This window comes from Haliotis asinina, chromosome 10 (assembly GCF_037392515.1).
Source record: "Haliotis asinina isolate JCU_RB_2024 chromosome 10, JCU_Hal_asi_v2, whole genome shotgun sequence".
Taxonomy (NCBI): Eukaryota; Metazoa; Mollusca; class Gastropoda; order Lepetellida; family Haliotidae; genus Haliotis; species Haliotis asinina.
Window position 1 is genome coordinate 55,446,032 of NC_090289.1, and position 21,104 is coordinate 55,467,135.

Here is a 21,104-nt window from a genome sequence, read left to right on the forward strand (position 1 = left end):
GCCACTTGAAACTCGGATATTGCGGTGTTGCCTTGCTTCACCACAACCGAAATGCTTTGTAATAACTGAAGACTTCAAAAATTAATAATTAAAATAACAACAATATAATTATCGCATATTTCATAAAAGGAAAGATATAAATATTCAATGTCCTGAGACATTTACAATAAGCCCGTGCTATGTGGAAGGCATTGTATAATGAATAGATTGTTTGCAAGTGTTCAGTTATAAAACGTCATGAAATTGTTTGTAATAGTTTTATAATTGTAATACTATGATGCGGTTTTGTGTAAATGAATAGAATATAAATATACTTAACGTTTTTAATGCCATGGCTTCGATATTATTGAAGGCATTGATGTGATTATTTGTTTCTAAGAAAGTTTGCAGAACCATGTCTTGAGTTCGTACAATGTATAAGTGGTTTTGTGACAAACGCGTAGACGCCTAAATGTGACAGATCAGAAGACCTGGCGCCTGTTCATCTAAGACGTCCTGATCACGATCGACAGATCAACACCCTCTCCCCTCCGCCATCACTTGACAATGTTTTGATTTTGAAAACCACTTTAACAAGTTTAAGATTAACCATTGTCTCCCGCTCGACGAGATTGGAAATCAGGTTGAACAGGAACAATTGTTTTAGTAAAAGAACACTCCGTCAGTCCGTGGTAAGGTTGGCTAAGCTTGTCTGCCGGTAGCCGATCGGTGAAATTGTAGCAAGCTCGGGGACTCGATCGGCGGGACGGTCTTCTAAGCCTCTTACAGTCTCCGCTCACCGTCATAATAGCGCGCCCATCGCCTTGTGTTTCATAGTCGCATCGCTCCACTCACCGCTCGAGCCGTCTTCCAAACCCGTGATTGACAGCTCTCGTTACCGGCAACCAATCACAGCGCTTTGGAGGCGGGGCTAGGGTGGTCGGGAGTATGTATTGGTATATTTTGGGGGCCAACTTGGCTGATTTAAGTGGTAGTTTGAGGAACTAAGGACTAGCAGTATACAGGGATAGTGATCGGCGGACAGGCCATATTTATCTCAAAATTACCCCTAATAACACTGAAGTAGACACGATGTTGAACATGGCGGGTGCAATGGACGGTCTGGAGCAAGAAATGGTAGGCAAGTCTGCCTTCATGGAACTACAACAGCAGATGCCTCCATCAATGGGGCACCCAGCGTACCCCATCCGATCGGGCTACCCTCCTCAACATTCGCAGCACGATGTTTTCACATCTCAACCGACCAGACCTCTAGCGTACCCGTTTCCAATGAACAGTATGGCTCCTACTTCGTACAACCCTCCCACCAGCCACCCGTTCTCGATGTCACCCTACCAGACACCTTCGCCTCCCAGGGATGGTGAGTACTGTAACGTTGTAACCGTTTAGTTGTAATCATAACTATATAAATCGTGTACACCGAGCAGCCCTGCATGGCCCGTATGCACGGAACTTCAAGACAATTTGTGTTTCTAAACGCTGTGTTTACATGTCAAGTTTAGGCGAATCGCTACACAGGACGGCCATTAAAACCCATTATATGTCATCCGTAAATCGGAAAATGATTAAGTAATTATGTTTGTGTCTTAATGATCACGGCAACCTTCTAATAATTACAACAACATCAAAATAGTACAGAACACGACAACTCAGTAGGCCGGGAGATTTAGCTCACGGTGTAGCCTTCCGACAATTTACCATCGGGACAACAATAGACACTTAGTATACAATTTCAAAAACTGTTTACATGGAGGCTGGGTTATGAGCAAGTACATTGCACAGGATATTTCTAGTGGTGAAAACACAACGTGATTTGACAAGACCCCGTCTCGCGCTGCATCATGTAAAAGGCATTTCGCTTCATGAAGGTACGACATGCATCAGCGCCAAACAATGGAGAAATATCTACTCAACATGACAATAATATACTAGGGCAATAGGCATTGATTGCTATGAATAAACGATAAAAGGTCGGGTACATATTTTCAGTACAAATGTCGCCAGAATTGTCCGTGTCGGTTTCAGCTGAAGATGATTCCGCGCCTTCATGCGAGTCGGAGCATCATCTAAATTTTGTTTTGGTCGATTACTCAGCCAGTGTGTTGCATATCACACTGGCTAATAGTGGCTAAACGTTGAGGAAATGTCTGTTGAAAGATCCATTATACTGATGTCATGTAGCCCTGGGTATCGGGAATATTACAAATAATAGTCGGAGTGTATTCCACGTGAAATAAATATGCATGTCTTCCAGAGATAATTCGAAGTTGTCATGTATGTAGCTATAGTTTATAGAGCTTGTCCGAGGGAAATAGCGAAAATGTTATTTCAAAGAGAAAATGAGAATATCTTTAACGGAAAGGAAAACGATCGAAAAATTGTAATGTGTTCAAGCTCTGTTGCTGAGGATTTCTGGTTCAATAATGTTCAATAAGCATCCCTTCTCCGTCGTGTACATACGGAGATTAACTTAATGTTAAGTTTGAATAAAATATGAAAATCTCTCCAAATGAAATGGGAATGAAATAAACCAATTTCCATCCCGTATCAGGCTAGCATGAAAATAATTCAGCGATATGCTGTCAAGTTAGACCGAACTACTGTTTAGTTGCTCTCCATTAAATATGACGAGTTATTCAACGTATTCGCTGTCTTTAAAACAACGACTGTATTAAATGATAAGGGAAACTTCCCAACAAAAGAAAGATATCGTTTGTAAACAGAATGATATATAAACCATTGCGACCGTTATCAAAACGTAACTTAACGGGAAAGCGTTGTCGAAACACTCCAAACATTGATTCACAGAATTACAAAACGTATTAAATTCATCACCATAAAATAACCACTTCTTGTGTCTTTCATCTTAACCACCATCAGCCACCAGATAAGTGTATGTTTTCATTCACCTAGAATTTTGCAGCTCTGTAAAAAGAACTACGCCATGTCGTCTCTGTTAGAAGTAATAAATGCCGTGTTAAGTAGGTAGATATTTAATATTTTCCCAAGTCACACAGCAGAATGGCGATAGATGGTGGCATGGTAATTAAAACAATGAAATAACGTCCACAAAGAAAAGGTTTAATGCTCGAACCGTAACAAATATCGTTTCCATGAAGACACGATATACTGAGGTGGTTATGGCAACATCCAGTAAACGAACTCCTTAAAGTCGGACACACAATCCACGCAGTATTGTCCCACGGTACTCCCATGAATAAAAAAACATGTATCCTCTCCACAGAAAAACCACAGATGGACGACCAACTGAGGATAAATGGTAAAGGTAAAAAGATGAGGAAACCCCGCACGATCTACTCCAGTCTTCAGCTTCAGCAGCTAAACCGCCGGTTTCAGCGCACCCAGTACTTGGCCCTACCGGAGAGGGCCGAACTGGCAGCATCCCTCGGGCTGACACAAACACAGGTAAGTCGATCCGTCCCTGCAGCCCTTCTCCCTCAGACCTTCGCTCTGGCGGCCCGCCTGCCCCACAGACACGCTTATATACTTCGACAAAATTGACCAATTTTTGCAAAGGAATCATTTTCTACTGTTAGAGGGGACATTTAACATATTTGATTGGAGCAAAGTATTAGTTTTGTCAACATCAAAATTTGCCTTGATTATACGCAATTTTCTCCAACGCCGAGGCTTAAAATTTCATAATAGTGTGTGATTAGGTGTTTTAGCATTGCCTGCTTAATTTATTTGACAAGACAGCGCACTTAGGGACAACAAATGAGGCTATATTTACGAAATCTTTCATCAACAAATAACAGGCCACGAAACGCCATTGATTTTTGTCTAAATTGTAGTGTTCAAAATAATAACTGGAATAGGAGCGAATTAAACATTATTTTGTGCTATTTCGCGACCGGTCGATACGGAAGTAGCAAGCTAGTTGAAGATCAAACTAACAGTGTTAGACTCAGGTCGAGTCTGAGGGACCGCGAGATCTCACCTGATGCGTTGCGTCACTGTCAAAGACAGCTATACTTACACTTCACTAGTATTTACGCTACCCTACGTAAATAGGGCTTGAACCCGCTAGCATTTCATCAGAGGGGTCCTGATTCTATCTCTCAGCCCGGTGTCACATTTAAAGGAAGCACTGACCCCTCGGGTAGGCGTTTGTCACAGACGTACTCTACTACCTCCCATGTGCCGGACCTAGACAGCAGTTGGAATTCCCACCTTGTCAGAAACTGTGGGGAGAAGTATAACACAGAAAGTTTTTTGACTGGGTAGACATGGCATGTCTCGTTGAGTTTCACACTTTTAATCCGACCTTGGATCAGGGGTACGATAATAAACAGGTGATGATTTGGAGGAGGATCAGGTGTACTTTGTTGGGTTTGGGGGGTTGGCAAGGGGGATGACACATGACTTCCAGTCTCAAATATGTATGTGGGTAATTTATTTATTTATTTATTTATTTATTTATTTATTTATTTATTTATTTATTTATTTATTTATTTATTTATTTATTTATTTATTTATTTGATTTCGTTCAGTTCGTTTATATCGTCAGAATTTCATTGAGAAATGAGCAGTTACTGCAATGGGTTTATAATTAAATAGTATAATATTGCGTCTCAAATTCGCAATACCCATTTTGGGCCTTTGTTATTGAAACCTACGCGCCCGAAGTGCCACCGTGGATACAGTAACACCTAGGTGACCCTCGCTCCTTTATTCAGATTAAAGCCATTTTGTGTTTTGATTTCTACTGACATAGTCAATTCAACAGTGTAACCCTACACAGCTAATTGTTAATTTATTATCCCTTTTCCAAACGCCTCAAAGACACTTCTAACACAATTTAATTGTTTTGACGGTGTAGCGTTCAACATTACCGGCAGAGTATCAAGTTGTACAATCGATAGTCCATGTCACGCGCATCCCCGGCTGTTAATGAAGTGTGTGGCATTCCGGGGAGACGCACAATTGACGTTAATTGTCACACGGCGACAACTTGCTTTTTACCAGATTTTTACCTTTTTCGTATAAAAAAGTAAAGAGCAGACCGACATAACTAAATTGTGTTTATTATTTTGCATCAGTACACAAAACAAAATAGTTGGACTTGTAAGGAAAATTCAGTAACAAACTGAAGAATTGTTAGCTGGATTTGCTGAATATTTTCTTTACAGAAAACCATAAAATCAGTTACGTGTATAGAATGAGTCAGTGACGACTACAGTTTTAATATTCCCATCTGACTATGGTCATAGAGCTGTACGCAAGTTAACCATCACAAACTTCCACAGTGAACCCACAAAATAAGCAGACCGAATATATTCATTAAAACAGTTTGAAAATACTTTTTTTCTTCATACAATTCAAATCACAATACATTCATCACTGGTTTTCTTAGTTCGTTGGAGCGAACGAAACAGGACTTTGGGTTTTTCTATAAATAACGCTATAGATTAGTGTGATAGCATTCATTCTGCAGCGATCTTTACAAACCTTCTGCCGGTAGACCATGGCCATTTCTTTCACATCTACCCAACGAATAGATTTAAATATCAACAGTTCAACATTTGAACCTATGTTTCTGATTTGCAAACAGAAGGCAAAGTCTCGTATTTGTGTTATCATTGCTATAAACAGATCGTCGGCCCTATTCAAACTAATCTACGTTGAAATCAACCAGCTGGTTCGGGAACATGCTGGGTTATTGGAAGTTTCTATTATAGCTTTTCTTTAGGAAATAAAAGGAACTCACTTTATATCAAACAGCACACACAAAAGTATACTTCTGTCCGAAAGCAGAGACTGCTAAACAATACTTCGTCATCATTCATTCTTCAGCACTTCGTCTTTCCTCAATGCTGTTTTCGGTGGCTGTTCAGTTTTAGAATCTACTCCTGTCGCAAATAATTATTAAATAGTTCTTTCCTCAGCACTTCGTCTTTACTCAATGCTGTTTTCGGTGGTTGTTTAGTTTTAGAATATATTCCTGTCGCAAACAATTATTAAATAGTTACATATACAAACACATTAACACACGGTTGAATCTCAGCGTGACCAAATGTTCAGAGTTAGATTGTAATGGAATAGCTTTTCTTTCAGTTTGTAGCAAATTGTCCCTAATCCACAACATCGGCCCTCGCGTGTAGCCGTCTACTTGGCCAAAATGGACCGTTTCGGTTTTCTTTGATGCTTCAGTGGGAATAGATGCGAAAGCCGCCTCCGGTTTTGTACAAGCGTATTTTCTCGAAACGTTACCAGTGTGGGACAACATGGCGGTGGTTCAGCATGCAACTGGCAGGTGGTGGGCATTATGTTTCTGATCAGTGTTTTATGTTCAGTGAAAACAATCAGTTCACTACTGCTTTCCGCTAGCGTTACCCCTTTTAAAGTTTTAAACAACTAAGTTTACTTCTTTGTCATAAAAGTGATTTTTTTTCTGCAATGACGCACAGTCACGATATGTATGACCCAGTCTGTGAGTCTCGGTCCGGGTATGGCGCTGGGAGACCCACCCGCAACGCAGTGTTACCGTATCAGTCTATTGCTGCTTCAATAATAATTTGCCAACACTTTGACCGGAACTTTGAAATATGTATTAATTTGAAAATGTAATCCGTAACATTTCTGATAGTTTAACCAATTGGAATTGTTTAGTTTGTTCTTTATGTTAACATAATAGCGGAATCTACAAACATACAAATATTTATAAACAAACTTGATCTTATTCTATAACAAATTGACGCGTGTGAAAGGCAAAATGAAAACACCTTGATGTGATGCTCCTGTCAAAACATTTCCTTGATTAAATATTCATTGTGTTTGAAGCACACACTGCAAATTCCGATTGGTAATATTTGCAAATCAGATTACGTTCAATAAAGAAATTACGCACGTCAGGGCTGGTTTCTCAGCTTGCCCGCGGGACCGCTGCAAGATATTGCACATGCTTCGGGCCAGCAGAAGTGATAAATGTTTGGTTTCGTGTTAGCGCCAGTGTACTATTTTTGTACCAAGTACTTTGCAGATTGGGAACCGATCTGCCAAAACATTATCGATATATTTTCCAAATTTAGACTTGATGATCGACAGTACAAAGGTTGGAAATGTGTTATTTTTAATTTAGCCGATGTAAGAAGAATGTGAACATTTCAGAATATGTTAGGAATGTTGATATATCAGTCAAAAGAAAGTGATAATTTAAGCTAGATCGATAAGGAAGGACTGAGATCTGTGACGAGAGAACCGCTATCAACAGCGGGTAGATAGAGAATATGTTTGATCAAGTCTGGGAAATTCTTCACATATCAGCAGAGTATTGTCTTTCCTCGGGCCCCCTGCGTCTCTCATTGAGGTACTCAGTTGTTGACAATGCGCCTAGCAGATCAGGGCGCACACGATCTCAGCTGAGTCGCTAGACACCCCAACACTCGTCACAAGCCATTGTGTAACACCCCGACTCAACAAGTGTGCAAATTAGCGGAGATCTTTTGATTACGCTAATCTGGCTAATCGCTATTCTGATTGGCTGATATGTTTTTGTCGGTCGTGTTTGCACGTGAGTTTCGGGCCTTGAGGCGCCGGGACTATGTGATCCAAAGGATAAGAAAAGTAAAACTTTTGATTTCAGGTATTAGAAGCGTGCACGTAAAGGCTGGGTTGGCCACGAGGCAGATACAATCATGTTGTTTCGTCTCGAGATACACGGCCTCAAGCGCCACTTTCCGCTTACTACTTCAAAGTACTTCACCACAATAGGGGTTTGGATCAACAAATATACACTGTTCTGTGTGTAAGGGTGTTAAATGCACGATACATATCACTACCTGACTATGTAAATAATATATATTAATATCAATTAGATTCGTGTCATACTTCAAGTTGACTGTAGAAACCAAACGGTTCGAAAGGCAGCCTCTGTTTAAAATTGAAAAGCTACATTAAAATATTAAAAGCAAAGTATTTGTTTGATTCAAAGCGAAATTAGACAGAAATGTCTTGTGAATTATTTGAACATATTTGTAAGGCCCCTGATGTCGACAACAGAGGGTGGGGATTGTGGTGTAGCGAGCGTAGTTCCCCTAACCCTCGAGTATACAAGCAATGCTATGGGTGTCAGAACCCCAATAGGACATGTCACAAGCGCTTCTCGTCACATTTAATAGGATTCATTAGCCAAGCTTCCCCCGTCTCCCTCCCCTACACCCGCCTCATGTAGCCAACGGAGTAGATTCAGCCCCTGTGGTGAGGAAAATAGAAATTTGCTTGGGTTCACAGTGGTGGTTTCTGAGGGTCGAAAGGAGTGGGTTATTACGGAGCATTAATTCAACTTTAACATAATAGTGTACATTTTTTAGTAAATCATGTTAAAATCATTTGTAGACCGGTTAATGTTGAAGTTTGTTTTAAAATATTACATGAACTGAAATTATTGTACGATTCCCATATGGAGGCTACTGATAACTGTATGGACCGGGAGTTGAGTTGTCGAACTCAGAACAGCAGCAGGTGGATAGTTAGCCTTACATTGCCAACTCAAGCGTGGAATCAAACCGGTGCTTTGTGCATGGAGAACATAAGCCTCCCGACTAACCTACTGCCTTATTGAGAACTGAGCATGTACATGTATCGATGCCTAGGTTTGTACCCCCGCGACCACCCATTTAGAGCCACCATGTCTACATGGGCAGTTAAGATTCTTATAACCTCGGCTTATACATTTGTAAAACGACCTCACTCGCCGCCAAATGTGTTGATGTAGTGTAGTATGAGTGGGGTAGGATAGGACGTCTTTGAAGACTGATTTTGCTAGTCGAGCTTTCACGGGGGTTAAGATGTGTAATTTGTAAGGTTACCCCTATCATTTGACCATTAAAGTGATGATATTACATGAAAAGTAATAAACAGACAAGGTTTTCAACTACCCCACAAAGAAAGCCTGACACAAGATGTCACTTTCTGAATGGCTAATAATGAGCTTGCGAGTATTTGAAAACATCTGTGAAGCCAAGTGGCAAGCCTCAGTGAATTTTGAACAGGTTTTTATTTGTGAAAGAGAGGAGAATCGTGTTACTAAACTTCTCTAAGATTATCATTATCGTTGATAATGAGGGCTAATACCGCGGGTAAACACCACTGGTAACGTCTTGTGTTGAGGTGGCAGTTGACAGTGCGTGGCTACCTATATACGCACCTACCGTCAATCGCGTATCACGTGTACATTAATACTATCGATATCATGTTAAAAAACCTCTATACAAGAAGTATCCAATACAAATATGTACAAGAAGTTGATGAAGACTTGATCCTTTCATATTGTTGCAGTTAACATGACCTGTGTTTGAATACACCCCAAAACACATATTAAACAATATTTATTGGCCGATATCGAGTAAGTCGTGTTGTGGAAGCTAGATCGATGTCATCGATAGTCGAACTATGTGGTCGTGTAACTCGAGCAGCATGTCACGGCAAAGGGTGTAGGGGGGAGGTGGGGTGGGGGGAGGTGGAATTTACGATGACCTTCATGACATGTGTGCTGCGACTTCCCTTCGCCAGCTTTCACTATGTAGGGTTAGTTACGTCTCGAGCCTGTGTTGGGGCTGATTCACCGATGTTCGGCCGATAGAGCAGTAGGGGGTAGGGGTTAGAGGACGCGGATTCCAACGATGGCTTTGTCCTGGGTATCGACGTCCCCGCGGTCAGGCTGGGTCCTACCCTACCATTATAGGTCTGGGGGTTATTGTGGGGAGATACCCATCCACACAGGTCCTAGATATTTCGTCTACCCTACTATTACAGGGATCTGTCATTGTCCGCAGATATTAGACACAAAGATATCACTTCCACACACAAGCCTTGCCGTTCACAATAACCCACCATACTATGTTCACAAGATAAAGGTTAACCAGTTGTATCAAGCAAAACACCAGAGGATCGATTGTTCTGGACATGACAGCTATATAGAACCACAAGGGGGTGCCTTTTGTTTACAGATATATAAGCGATAAGACAAGCGTTAAGCAACATCCAGTTCTTCCACACAACTGTTTTACATATGCAAGGTCATGATAGAATAACCATAGTAACATTGAAGAATCGGGTGTGTTTTCTAAACTGTAACCTGGATAGATGCCCAATCTTACTGCGTGCTAGTTTATTCAACTGTGTGGACATAGTTTCATCGTGTTTGTCATGATAAATATGGTGTTGGCGGAGGCTCGTGGGTATCCGATCCGCTCTGGAACTATCCTTTGCTGGACAGGAAACTAAACGCTGAGTATCTTTAGACATTGCTGCAGGTTATATCAACTTGATGAGCAAAACTTTATATTTGCAAACAGCACAAGCAGCCAATTCGACCTCAGGAATCGTGTTTGTTCGCAGAAAAATTTTTTCGGAGTTTGATTTTGTGTCTTAACTGTTGTTGCTTCTCTTCCAGGTCAAGATCTGGTTTCAAAATAGGCGTTCCAAGTACAAGAAGCTGATGAAACAGAACCCGAACTCAACCCCTCCCCAGCCACAGCAGCCACAGCCACAGACATCACCAGTGCCACAGCAACAACCTCAACCCCAGGCCCAACCTCAGCCGGCCGAGCTACCTCCAGCTCAACCCCAAACACCACAACAGTCAGCAGCGCAAGGTCAAGGTCAACAGCCACAACCCCTACTTCCCGTCTCGTCGTCCATGAGTCCCCAACCAGTGTGTACCTGGTCTGATTTAAGTAACAATAACCCATCAACGAATTCCTACATGTCCATGTCTCACTACTCCTGGTACGCGCACAACAACATGAACTCCCAACAGTCTCTTCTCACATAACGCGCACCTGCAATATTGGGAGTATTTAATTAGACTATGACCACGGTGTAAGTGGGCACTGTATGGGCTGGCCCCTGTCAAGCAGGGGTACACTTGGTGTTGTGACGTCATCTTAGACTTGAATTACGTGGTGTGGGCGGCATGTCATCAGCGTCAGAGAAGACTGTGTGCCTGGGGCAGTGACACCCTTCCACAATATAGGGAAGGTCACTCATTACTGACAGTATAGACTTTTTACTGCGCCACCACCAGAAAGGACCCCAGCACAAACTCACACGAATCTCTTGCCACGACAACAAAGATGGCCAGCCCAAGTGGGTGTAAACCATGTAGTGCCCCCACGGCCAGCATTGTCCTGCTGCAGGCGAGTTAATTGGCCGGAGGGCGGTGGACATGGACGGACAGGACCATTGTGCTCAACTGATCATACCCGGGACGCAAGTGCAAAAACCAAACCCCGACTGGCCTGTACGCCGGGCGGTGCGTTTCAACCCTGACTCTCACCCAAATGGACAAGTCTCATGATCCCTATCTCGTACCCTTTGCTCTGTGACAATAAGGGATGGCTAGGGAACTCATCCCCAACAATATAAATGCATTCATCCGGGCACAAGATATTATCTTTAATTTGCTTGGACATCTCAGGGTTCACATCTCCCAAGGCAAGTGGTTTTGCTTTCTATCTGTTGCTAGTGACGGCGACTGTGACACTGTAAGAACGGCGACGTTGTTGGAAGCCGAGTAGCAGATAGGCTAACCCTATGTCTATACATGTAGTGTGTTTTACCTCATAGAGACAGGGAAAGCCAGGCTCGCCTCTGAGCTCTGGGGCTAATCCGTGTATTACTTTTTTCTTTTTTTTTTGTGAGATGTCTCAAACATATGTTGCGTTCTGTCATTTGCCCGGCGCATTTGATTATAGAAGCTGTTGTGGTTTGGATTTAACTAATGTAAATTATGTACAGTAGATTTTAAACTAATGTGGATTAGAGTCTAGAGTGACATTGGTTCTTGTGTTTTAATATATTGTGTATCTGTCTGTTCGTCCGCTGTCCAGTGACGTTTGAGTGGACATGTGAGAGAGTGCAGGCAAAGCCACATCGCACTGTGCTAAAATAAAAAAATTATGAATGAAAATCTTCTAAATCATGTTGTTTTTCACTGTGCATGAAATCGCGAAATCAGGAATCTGGCGAACGCCATTAATGTACATATTGGAGGTATGTTTCTGTGAACCGGGTAAAGGATATCTAGTCCCCAGACTGATATCTCCCGCTACATTTACGGACTGACTTTTAAACATAGTGTGCCTAAGATATGTGTACAGTATCCACTTGAGGGATATTTACTAACAGTCATTACACACAAATGATTTCCGAGTGCATCTCCACTGTGTAGATAGTTTATTTTACATCGTTATGTCGCGTTGCAAAAAGCATTTGAACAAATCGACAGGTTATATACTGAGTGAAATTAATGAACATGCGCTTCTATCTGGCGTACATTCCGGAGCGAATATAATCTCAAATCTTTCAACAAACATTTGAGCAAGAACGTTTCTGTTCTTGGTAAGGGATAATTACTTTATTAAGGCACTACGTTGTTGCATCATTATTTCACAGCCTTGAACTAGCTGGTTGTCCCTGGTCCAGTTGATTTTGTTTGTCAATAACATTAATGTTGATAGATCATTCTGTAAGATGGGATTCGGTCACATTGGTTACATGTACTGTCTACTCAACAACCACTACAGAGAAGTGAATCAGTCGCCGCACTTCACAGTACTGTTTACCCCACAATTCTGGAAGAAAGTTTAAGAGTATCTGAGCATGTTAAAGAAATACGCCGAATTCAAATAGCAAATTTAAACGAATTTTACTTGCTTGTTTATTTTGAAAACAGCAGCTTTAGTTGAAAGTACAAAATACGAGCTACTAAATATATGTGGTATAAATAACTTTTTATTTGTAAAACTTGCATTTCTTAGATTTATGAACGCATGTAACAAATCATGAAGTGGGGAGGCAGTGAGTGTGATAGAACTGGTGATACACCCGAAGACCTTTGTTTTTACTTGTCGTGGAATTCTAAACAAACACGAAGTAAAATTAGTTTTTATATTTACTTAATTTTAGCAGAAATTTATTCTTGATGTCGAAAACGGCTTGTCGCTTCTTTTTACGAGAGGTGGTAAATAAAATAACTGGGACAAAGGAAGACGTTAACAAAACAGAAACTCCAGCTTTGATATGTAATTATATTTGTTTGCTTCAATACTTACGGAAAGCATTGCGTGTCCGTCTGACAGGTCTCATGCAGTTGTACATAGCAACAGAAACATAATATATTCAGATAAATGGTGTTACATCTGTGACATAGGCAAAGAAAACCCCGTCGCATTAAGGAAGTGTAAAACGCCATAACATATCGGACTTTCTCTCTGACGAATTACATTATCCTCAAGGTATTTCTCTCCTATGTCCTTCATAAGATTGTGTGGAACTATATTGCCTGGCGATACAGAAACTGTATTCATGTATTTATATTGTTGTACTACATGGGGTATAGACATGGGCTGGTGAATATTGCTATTCTTATGGCGATTAAGAAAGGGTGTTAGAACAATGATTTTGTTTGGTGTTACGAAAAAGACGTTTTATTATGTGTAGTATATGTTGTATTATATGTAGTATTGGACAGAGGTGAAGAGCTATTGTTTTGCTATATTATGGTAAATACAACAATGTAGGAATATGATGTTACGAGGCATTGCTGGAGTGTGCGATGGTGTGGGGAGTGGGTACCGTATATTGCACAGCTGTTGCGATTATGTCAGAATTTACGGAAAAGTGGTAAACTGTTGAAATTGTGACCAGAATTAAAGGAAAATTGCTTAAGTGTTGAACATGTGTCCAAAGGTTCCAAAGTATGGCCAGACCATAGTAATTGATGGTCTGAAGTTAGGGAATATTGCTAAACCCTTGAAAATGTGTGGACAGGTTCTGAAGTGTTACCTTTTGTCAACGTGGCTAAAACGTAAGGAATATTACTGAAATATACGTCTGTGTGGACAGAGATTGTGGAACTTACACGAATTAGCGAAGTTTGTTTATGACTCTCGAATAACATGGAAGGAATGAAAAGAATTTTCTATGATAAACCAACACATTATTGCTAAATGCATAGCTCCCGATGTGTTTTAATGTATCTGTAGTTGTAGTTTGCCATTTCCTAGGGAAGTAGCCAAATTCTAAACTCTGTAAGACGGGACAGCGTATACCGAGGAGGGTTAGTTTGAATGAAGAATTCAATGAATAAATGTTACTGCGATTTTTCACTATTAAGATTCCTCTCAGAGCGATATCTTCATTGATACACAAGCACGTGTTGTGATTAACCACGATAAATACCAGTTTCAGATAAATACCATATCAATAAGGAGAATTCTATGAATATTAATGAGCTTCATATGAAACCGGAAATGAATCCTTAACGAATTTCTGGATACAAGTTAATATGTATGATCACAAAGCTTCCTCTCCTAGTCGAGGTAGACGCCGATCTTACTTTAGAAACAACTTTGATTGGATTAACAAACACTTGCTCACGATAAAGTCTGGTTTGGGCAATCGAGTGTGCCTTCGGCAGAACGTTCTTGTGAATATGGAACGGGGGTTGTCTTTCTTATTTGCCAGTATAATCATCTTATGATAACTGAGCTATACCCGTAATGCGTTAACACGACCTTCTGGTGGTCAAGCAAGCCAAAGATTCTGCATGATTTATCCCGTTTAACATGTAAGTTGTATGAATCTGTCGGCTGTAGATGGTAGAGGCAAACGCTTTTAAACTCGTCAACTATCAAACTGTCCTGACACATGCAAATGAACATTTTGACGATCAATCTTTATCTCTGTTAATGTGTTTTGATGAAGCTATTCTGAGATATCTGTCACGCTGACTCCCAGAATAATGGATTTGGCAAGACGAGGTGATTCCTCAAAGTTGCCCATTCCGTGAGCGCTCTCTTTCATCTCCTGGTCTCTCCGCCACATCGCCAGTTATGTCAGAAAACTCAACTCAGGGTCGATGAGAAGCACATCATTTGTCTTTCTGAATCCAGGGGCCAAGCTATAGGAAAAAAGGACATTTTGTGATATTTGGCAATTATTATACGTTAGGAACGGAGAGGTAAAATTATCTGCCGGATACTTGGCTAAATTAGCTGCTGGATCGATTGGAAATTGCTACCTTACTATGCAAGACCCTTCCATAGGCTCTTGATTGGCTCGCGCAGGCAAACATGACTTAAAACAGACGGCATAGCGATTGTGATTCATTATTCCAGCCATGAGGTTTTAACTTTCAGTGCGCCGAGGCTTCGATTTTGCAGTAAATTATACTTAATGACTTTATAACTGAACACGGCGCATCATATATCTGCGATGGGCCTCTTAAAGCCTGGGCTACACTAGCGTGTAAATGGCGGCAGATAATAGAGGATAATTAGATTTGCAAACATGGCTGACGGGACAAACACGTAGCGGGTTCAAAGGAATCTCTCAATGTTTAATCTCTGCATTGAGCAAATATCAAAGCTTAGAATCTTCAATCTGGTTGTGATTGTTGAGAAAGTTTCCATGTTCCGCACTGGAATCACGCTATGGTCACCAACTGCTGACCGATATCGGCTGAACACTGGGACAAAGCTTATTGAAGTTGAATGGTTTGGAGGCTCAATGCTGCTGCCGGTGTGAAATAGTCATTAATGTGCTAATACCTCGCTTCTGTACCCTCATAATCGAGGTGAAAGGAACGAAATATATTCCTGAAATACACAGTATAATTACTTTTGAAAGTATAAACGGCATGTCTAAACTTGGACATGTTACCCATATTCCACATGCATTCTCTAACAATACCGCCACAAAATGTAGAACTGTAGTATTCTCACGAGAGAATATCCAGTTGCTTTTAATTCAAATCGAACAAAAAAAAAAACTTTCCATATTTACAAGAAATCTCTACAACCTGTTCAAGTGCTATTGCCAAATTGATTATCTTTTCCTTGTCAAATGAAAGAAAAGACAATATTATGTTGACCGCTTTTGTATAATTAAGAACATTAAAGCCCTGAGTGAGTGAGTTAAAATGCATCGTCACATCAGCAATGTTTGGGCCATACGAAAACATTTAATTGTTTTACACATAGTCTGTGTGCAGTGAAAACATACCGATGAAGTAAACCAAAAACGTAAACCAAATCAAGTAAAATTAAAATTGCGAACCCTCATAATTTTACCTTGCCAACTGACAATTTAAATCTCAAAAGTTTATTCAGCTTGTTGAACAAAGATCATAGATTCAAGTCGTATTATTGGTTTGTATTCCAAGGGGATAAGTGCAGCAGTTGGAACAGTGAAACAAGTGCACGTGGGGTACGTGACGAACGTTAACGTAGACCAGCCCCACTTGCTCTCGGTGTTTCATTTGATGTGCAAGCATACATCTCTAAAACTGGACTTCAAATTAGAACAATACAATAAAAACAGGGCTTAGGAGTGCAAACAGCTGAAAGTAAAATAATGTTCTGAAATTGTTATATTAATTATCATAAATGTTCATAAATTTGGATGAGACATCATGTATGCATCACAATAAATCATTACTTACATCAGACTAATGCGTTGGTTTAGATTTTGTTGATTTTTGTCATTTATTTTCTTGGTTTTTATACATCTTTTCTATGAAATGAACAATACAAAGTTTTAGGAAATTCTAATATTTTTATGAACAATAACGTTCAAAGCTATTTGAGCTTTTCCTGTAAGCCTATTTTAAACAATAATCGCGTATTTTGTCATGTCAGGATACGTACTTAACGCGTTGATTGTCATCACTTTGAACGTGTCGCAGGGGACACAGGGGATGATTAAAATTCAAAACTTTGACTTTTTCACAGAGACGGCATGCGCCCTATCCTGTAGTATTACAGTTGTCTAATATTTGAATATGAACAATTTTTACAGAGTTTTCATAAATGAAACGAAAACAGTACAGAAAGACGGACAAAACTGATTTCAATCACAATGTGTCTCCTGCTTGTTCAGGTCCGTACATTTAAAATATTCTTCAGCCGTGATTGTGTGTTGAACCTCGTCGGGAGTCCCAAATTTCTGTGAGAAAAGTTGACTATAACAACTATCTGAATTTGGAATTATTACCAGGCAACCCCTATAATGGAACAAGGAACTGTTTGTGTAAAGGAGACGGTGTCCAGTTTGAAATACCACACTGCGGTGGTACTTGGCTATGTTGTTAATGCCACTGATATGTGGAGCGCATCTTTATACACATCTTACACACATCATTGCCCATGTATAACAGATATGTCTGTGTCTGTGTGCGACTGTCTGTCTGAGTGTTACTACATCTGTACCAAGACAGTCTGGCACAAACCTGTCAGACATGCATTCATTGGTTTGAATATGATACCTTGACGCTGTGATGTAGTTTCTTTAATTGCAGAATGATAACACGTTAGCATGCTTCAAGTTTAATCCCTCAATTGTGAGGGGATTTAGGGAAACGTGGACTTGAGGCAAATATCCATGTCTACCATCTTACCCTCTGTCACCTGAAAGTCAGATAGTGTGTATATAAGGTAAGACAATATTATTTAATATGTAATGACCGGGTGGTCATATTATCATATGTTTAATAGATGTTACTGATACACATCCACAAACATTGTCAAGATACTGAACGAACTCTATCCTTGAAACACAAGACGACTGAGTCACATATAACTTTCCTTCCGTGAAGCATGTCATATCTGTGATAGTTCTTATTGTGGCATCTGTCCTGACTGATGGCCACTGTGTGTATGAACATAATAGTTTTTCATTAACATATGATTTTGATTTATTCGGAACAGTTCAGTCAGTGAACTCAGTTTGACACTAATGCTGGTGGTTGTGAATCTAAAACGTCTGTGGTTGGTCCACAGATACTGGTTCCAAATTATGTCCGATTTCTGCTGACCACTGAGTATCTACTGACCATATTGGCAAAGCGTCTTCCACACACTAAGACTTTCATTCAAAAATATTTTCATTCTTATGAATGAATGATCCGTCTGTACAAATTATGAAAATCTAATACTAAACAATTAGTATGGGCATTCGTATGGGTATTCTTGTCCAAGTACCCTGACATGATAGGGTATAGCAGTCATGAGTATCTTCAGTTCGTCTTCAGTTCGGCGCTAACTCGCAATTAACATTATGAAATATGTTTTAATCATTTAACGTTCTTGCAGAAATTCTGCAACCATTGACAGAGAAGGGACCAGGCTAATTCCTGAGATTCATCAATGTCACAAATTGATTGTAATTAACAACCGAGTTCGCTGACTCGTCTGTGTGAACATAAGATTTGTGGACATCGGGAGAGGTGGTAAGCAATCTTCCTTTACTACCTTCACAAAAACAACATTGTATTAATCAAAGTAGTCAATTCGTCATTTCAAATCACACAAATTTTCCAATTTTACCACAAAGAAAAATAACCAAAACAAATTTGTCAACTCATTTGAATTGTGGGATCTAAGTAGCATGATACAATTACCCTAAAAGACGGTCGGGGCCCTTGCGTAGCGGGGCGCACGCTACTTCGAAATCTTCCAAATGCTTTTCTCAAACGGGTATTAGGAAACAAAGCCCGAATCTTCTACAAGTGAGCGGCATTGTCGGAGTTTTCTAAACCCAGAGACGAGGGGCAGTGGAGCTCTGAATGCGAGTGAGTGTACTACTATCGGTAGGGAAGGAGCGACATGAAATTAACTACATTATGCCCTCGTTTCGTTCGATTAATTCCGCTCGAAGCGATTCGAGGCTCGGCGACTGAACGGAGCCATGGCTGAGAAGTGGGTGGATCCAAGCTATTCTATAGCAGCCTGGCTGTACCACCGTACTGACACACGGGACTAGGGACATTGTTCCCCCTCCAAGAACTCTTCAGCCCCGCAGAGAGTAAGAAAAGCCGTGATTGTCAGCTTTTCTCTCCTACACTGGTCGTCACGGTACGTGATCCCATGGTCCTCGTGTGGGCCTCATCCTGTCCGTCCTAACCTAACACTGTTGCATCTAACCTATCGCTCACAGTGGGACGATGGAAACACTGTTCGCCGCCTTGCCTGTTCGGTTGGACGCTTTTTCCACTCTATAGAGTTCTAGTACGTCGACTTTTATGCGCTAGTTTATGAAGGCTACTACAACACAATGGAGCTTGGGCTGCACAATAGGTCGGCAAAAACGAGCAACTGTGAGGCATTTTCCCTCTTCTTTCACGCTGACGCTACTGGGAGCACCGCCCTATGACAGGGCCATGACAAGCTCTTCAATGCTCGCTCAACGAGGACCCATTTAACTCCGACAATGAACTAAAACCAATATTTGTCGTGCCGATTTGTCGCTCATTGCTACTTGTATACCCTTAATGATGTTGCTAGCCTATAAACCAGCGGTGGTGAGCCCCCCTCAGCCGGAGAGTGGTCTGTGTACAGTGAGTTCAGGGCGCCCCTCCATGGGTACCCCTCGCTACCTATCCTCACACTACCCGGGTCACCGTACAAATTATATCTTCATTTCAGGAGGTCGTCACCACTTGAAAAGCGAACCAGTTATTTCAACATGTGAGTGAAAGTGAAGTTAGCTTTGTACCTGGCCTCTTCAACACTACTCTGCTTTGTAGTGTTTCCTTCCGTTACAAACTTGGTCGTACACAGATATACCATTTATAACCTGCTTGTACACAGATATACCATTTATAATCTGGCCGTGCACTGAATAATGCATATATACTATGGTTGTACACAGATATACCATTTTTACCTAGTTGTACACAGATATACCATTTATAACCTGCTTGTACACAGACATACCATTGATAATCTGGGCGTGCACTGAATAAAGCATATATACTCTGGTTGTACACAGCTATACCATTTTACCTGGTTGTACACAGATATACCATTTTTACCTGCTTGTTCACAGATATACCATTTATAACCTGGTTGTACGAAGACATATTATTTATAACCCGGTTGTACACAGATATGATATTTTATAATCTGGCCTCCCACAGGTTACCATTTATACACTGGTTGCACACAGAAATACTATTTATAACTAGATTGTTCGCAGATATACCATTTATAACCTTGCACACTGAAATGCTATCTGTACCCCGGTTGTATACAGATTTATCATTTATAACCTGGTGGTATACATGTATATCATTTATACCCTAACTTACAAATAAAGTGTGTATACCCACAGTATGACAGCGTTGTCTTAACTGTACATGTATAAATGTTTAACCCAGACAGATACATCGGTTGCATCCTGACTGCACATAAATAATAGTTACACCAGAGAGTTTGTCCAGATATTACAGTTATACCCCGATATACAAATATACCAGTTTTACGGACCTATCCCCATATAAGAGAAAAGAGACATTAGATATATGTTGTACACACACTAATACATTTACGCTGTACACATACATTACATTGATACCCTAGTTGTACATAAGAATAATGTTTTCTCTGATTATACAGGTTTAACATTAGCACAAATTGAAAACATTTGTTTGCTAACTTTTCCCTGTTACATTTATTAGCCCTGAACCTCGTGCATAGACACCCCAGACGTTTATACATGCAAAATTCCTTGCCATTTGTTTAGCTAGCATTTAAATGTGTTTACAGAATCTGGTGGTTTAACACAATTGTAATCTTATACCTGGAGAAATACCCCTATAGCATGTACAGCTATTGTACAGTCTGGCTGAAGTTGTTATTTACTTAGAGAACATGTCTGCATGCGGATGGGGCAGTTATATTATTTATATTCTGGTCCTTTAGAGACGGAACAATTATGTCGAGATTCAAAACACCTATAATACCAATGTTCCATACAACAGTTACATTCATTCTCCGTTTGAAGAAGCCTGTTGTGCGAATTTGTCCATATACGGTTCAAACATCCACAGCTCAAGCTACATGGTGTTCAAACATTGGCTGTATGGAAACGGAAGCTTTATACCCTGGGTCATGCAAATTATAACATGTAAACCCTGGTCATATACGGGAGGAAATGTTATACAGCGTTTCAAGTTGTCTGTAACATTTAGACCAATGGCCAATACTAACCAAACATTGATAACCTGGTTATATACAAATATAACATGTACCCCTGGTTGTGGTCATGCTGGCTGTACATGAAATACAGTATGATCT

The 21,104-nt window shown here is 40.5% G+C and overlaps 1 protein-coding gene across 1 annotated transcript; it reads left to right on the top strand.

Moving 5' to 3' along the window:
- The first annotated feature begins 940 nt into the window (after positions 1-940).
- LOC137298535 (homeobox protein Dlx1a-like) lies at positions 941-11,935 on the top strand. The gene is made up of 3 exons (XM_067830834.1): positions 941-1,360; positions 3,245-3,426; positions 10,418-11,935. Exons 1-3 carry the CDS (start codon positions 1,072-1,074, stop codon positions 10,796-10,798), a joined length of 852 nt encoding a protein of 283 aa, XP_067686935.1. The 5' UTR covers positions 941-1,071; the 3' UTR covers positions 10,799-11,935.
- Positions 11,936-21,104: the final 9,169 nt, after the last annotated feature.

Coding starts and splice junctions, on each gene's coding strand:
- LOC137298535 (XM_067830834.1), top strand. CDS start 1,072: ATGTTGAACATGGCGGGTGCAATGGACGGTCTGGAGCAAGAAATGGTA. Junction 1,361..3,244: donor ACCTTCGCCTCCCAGGGATG/GTGAGTACTGTA, acceptor TCCTCTCCACAG/AAAAACCACAGATGGACGAC. Junction 3,427..10,417: donor TCGGGCTGACACAAACACAG/GTAAGTCGATCC, acceptor CTTCTCTTCCAG/GTCAAGATCTGGTTTCAAAA.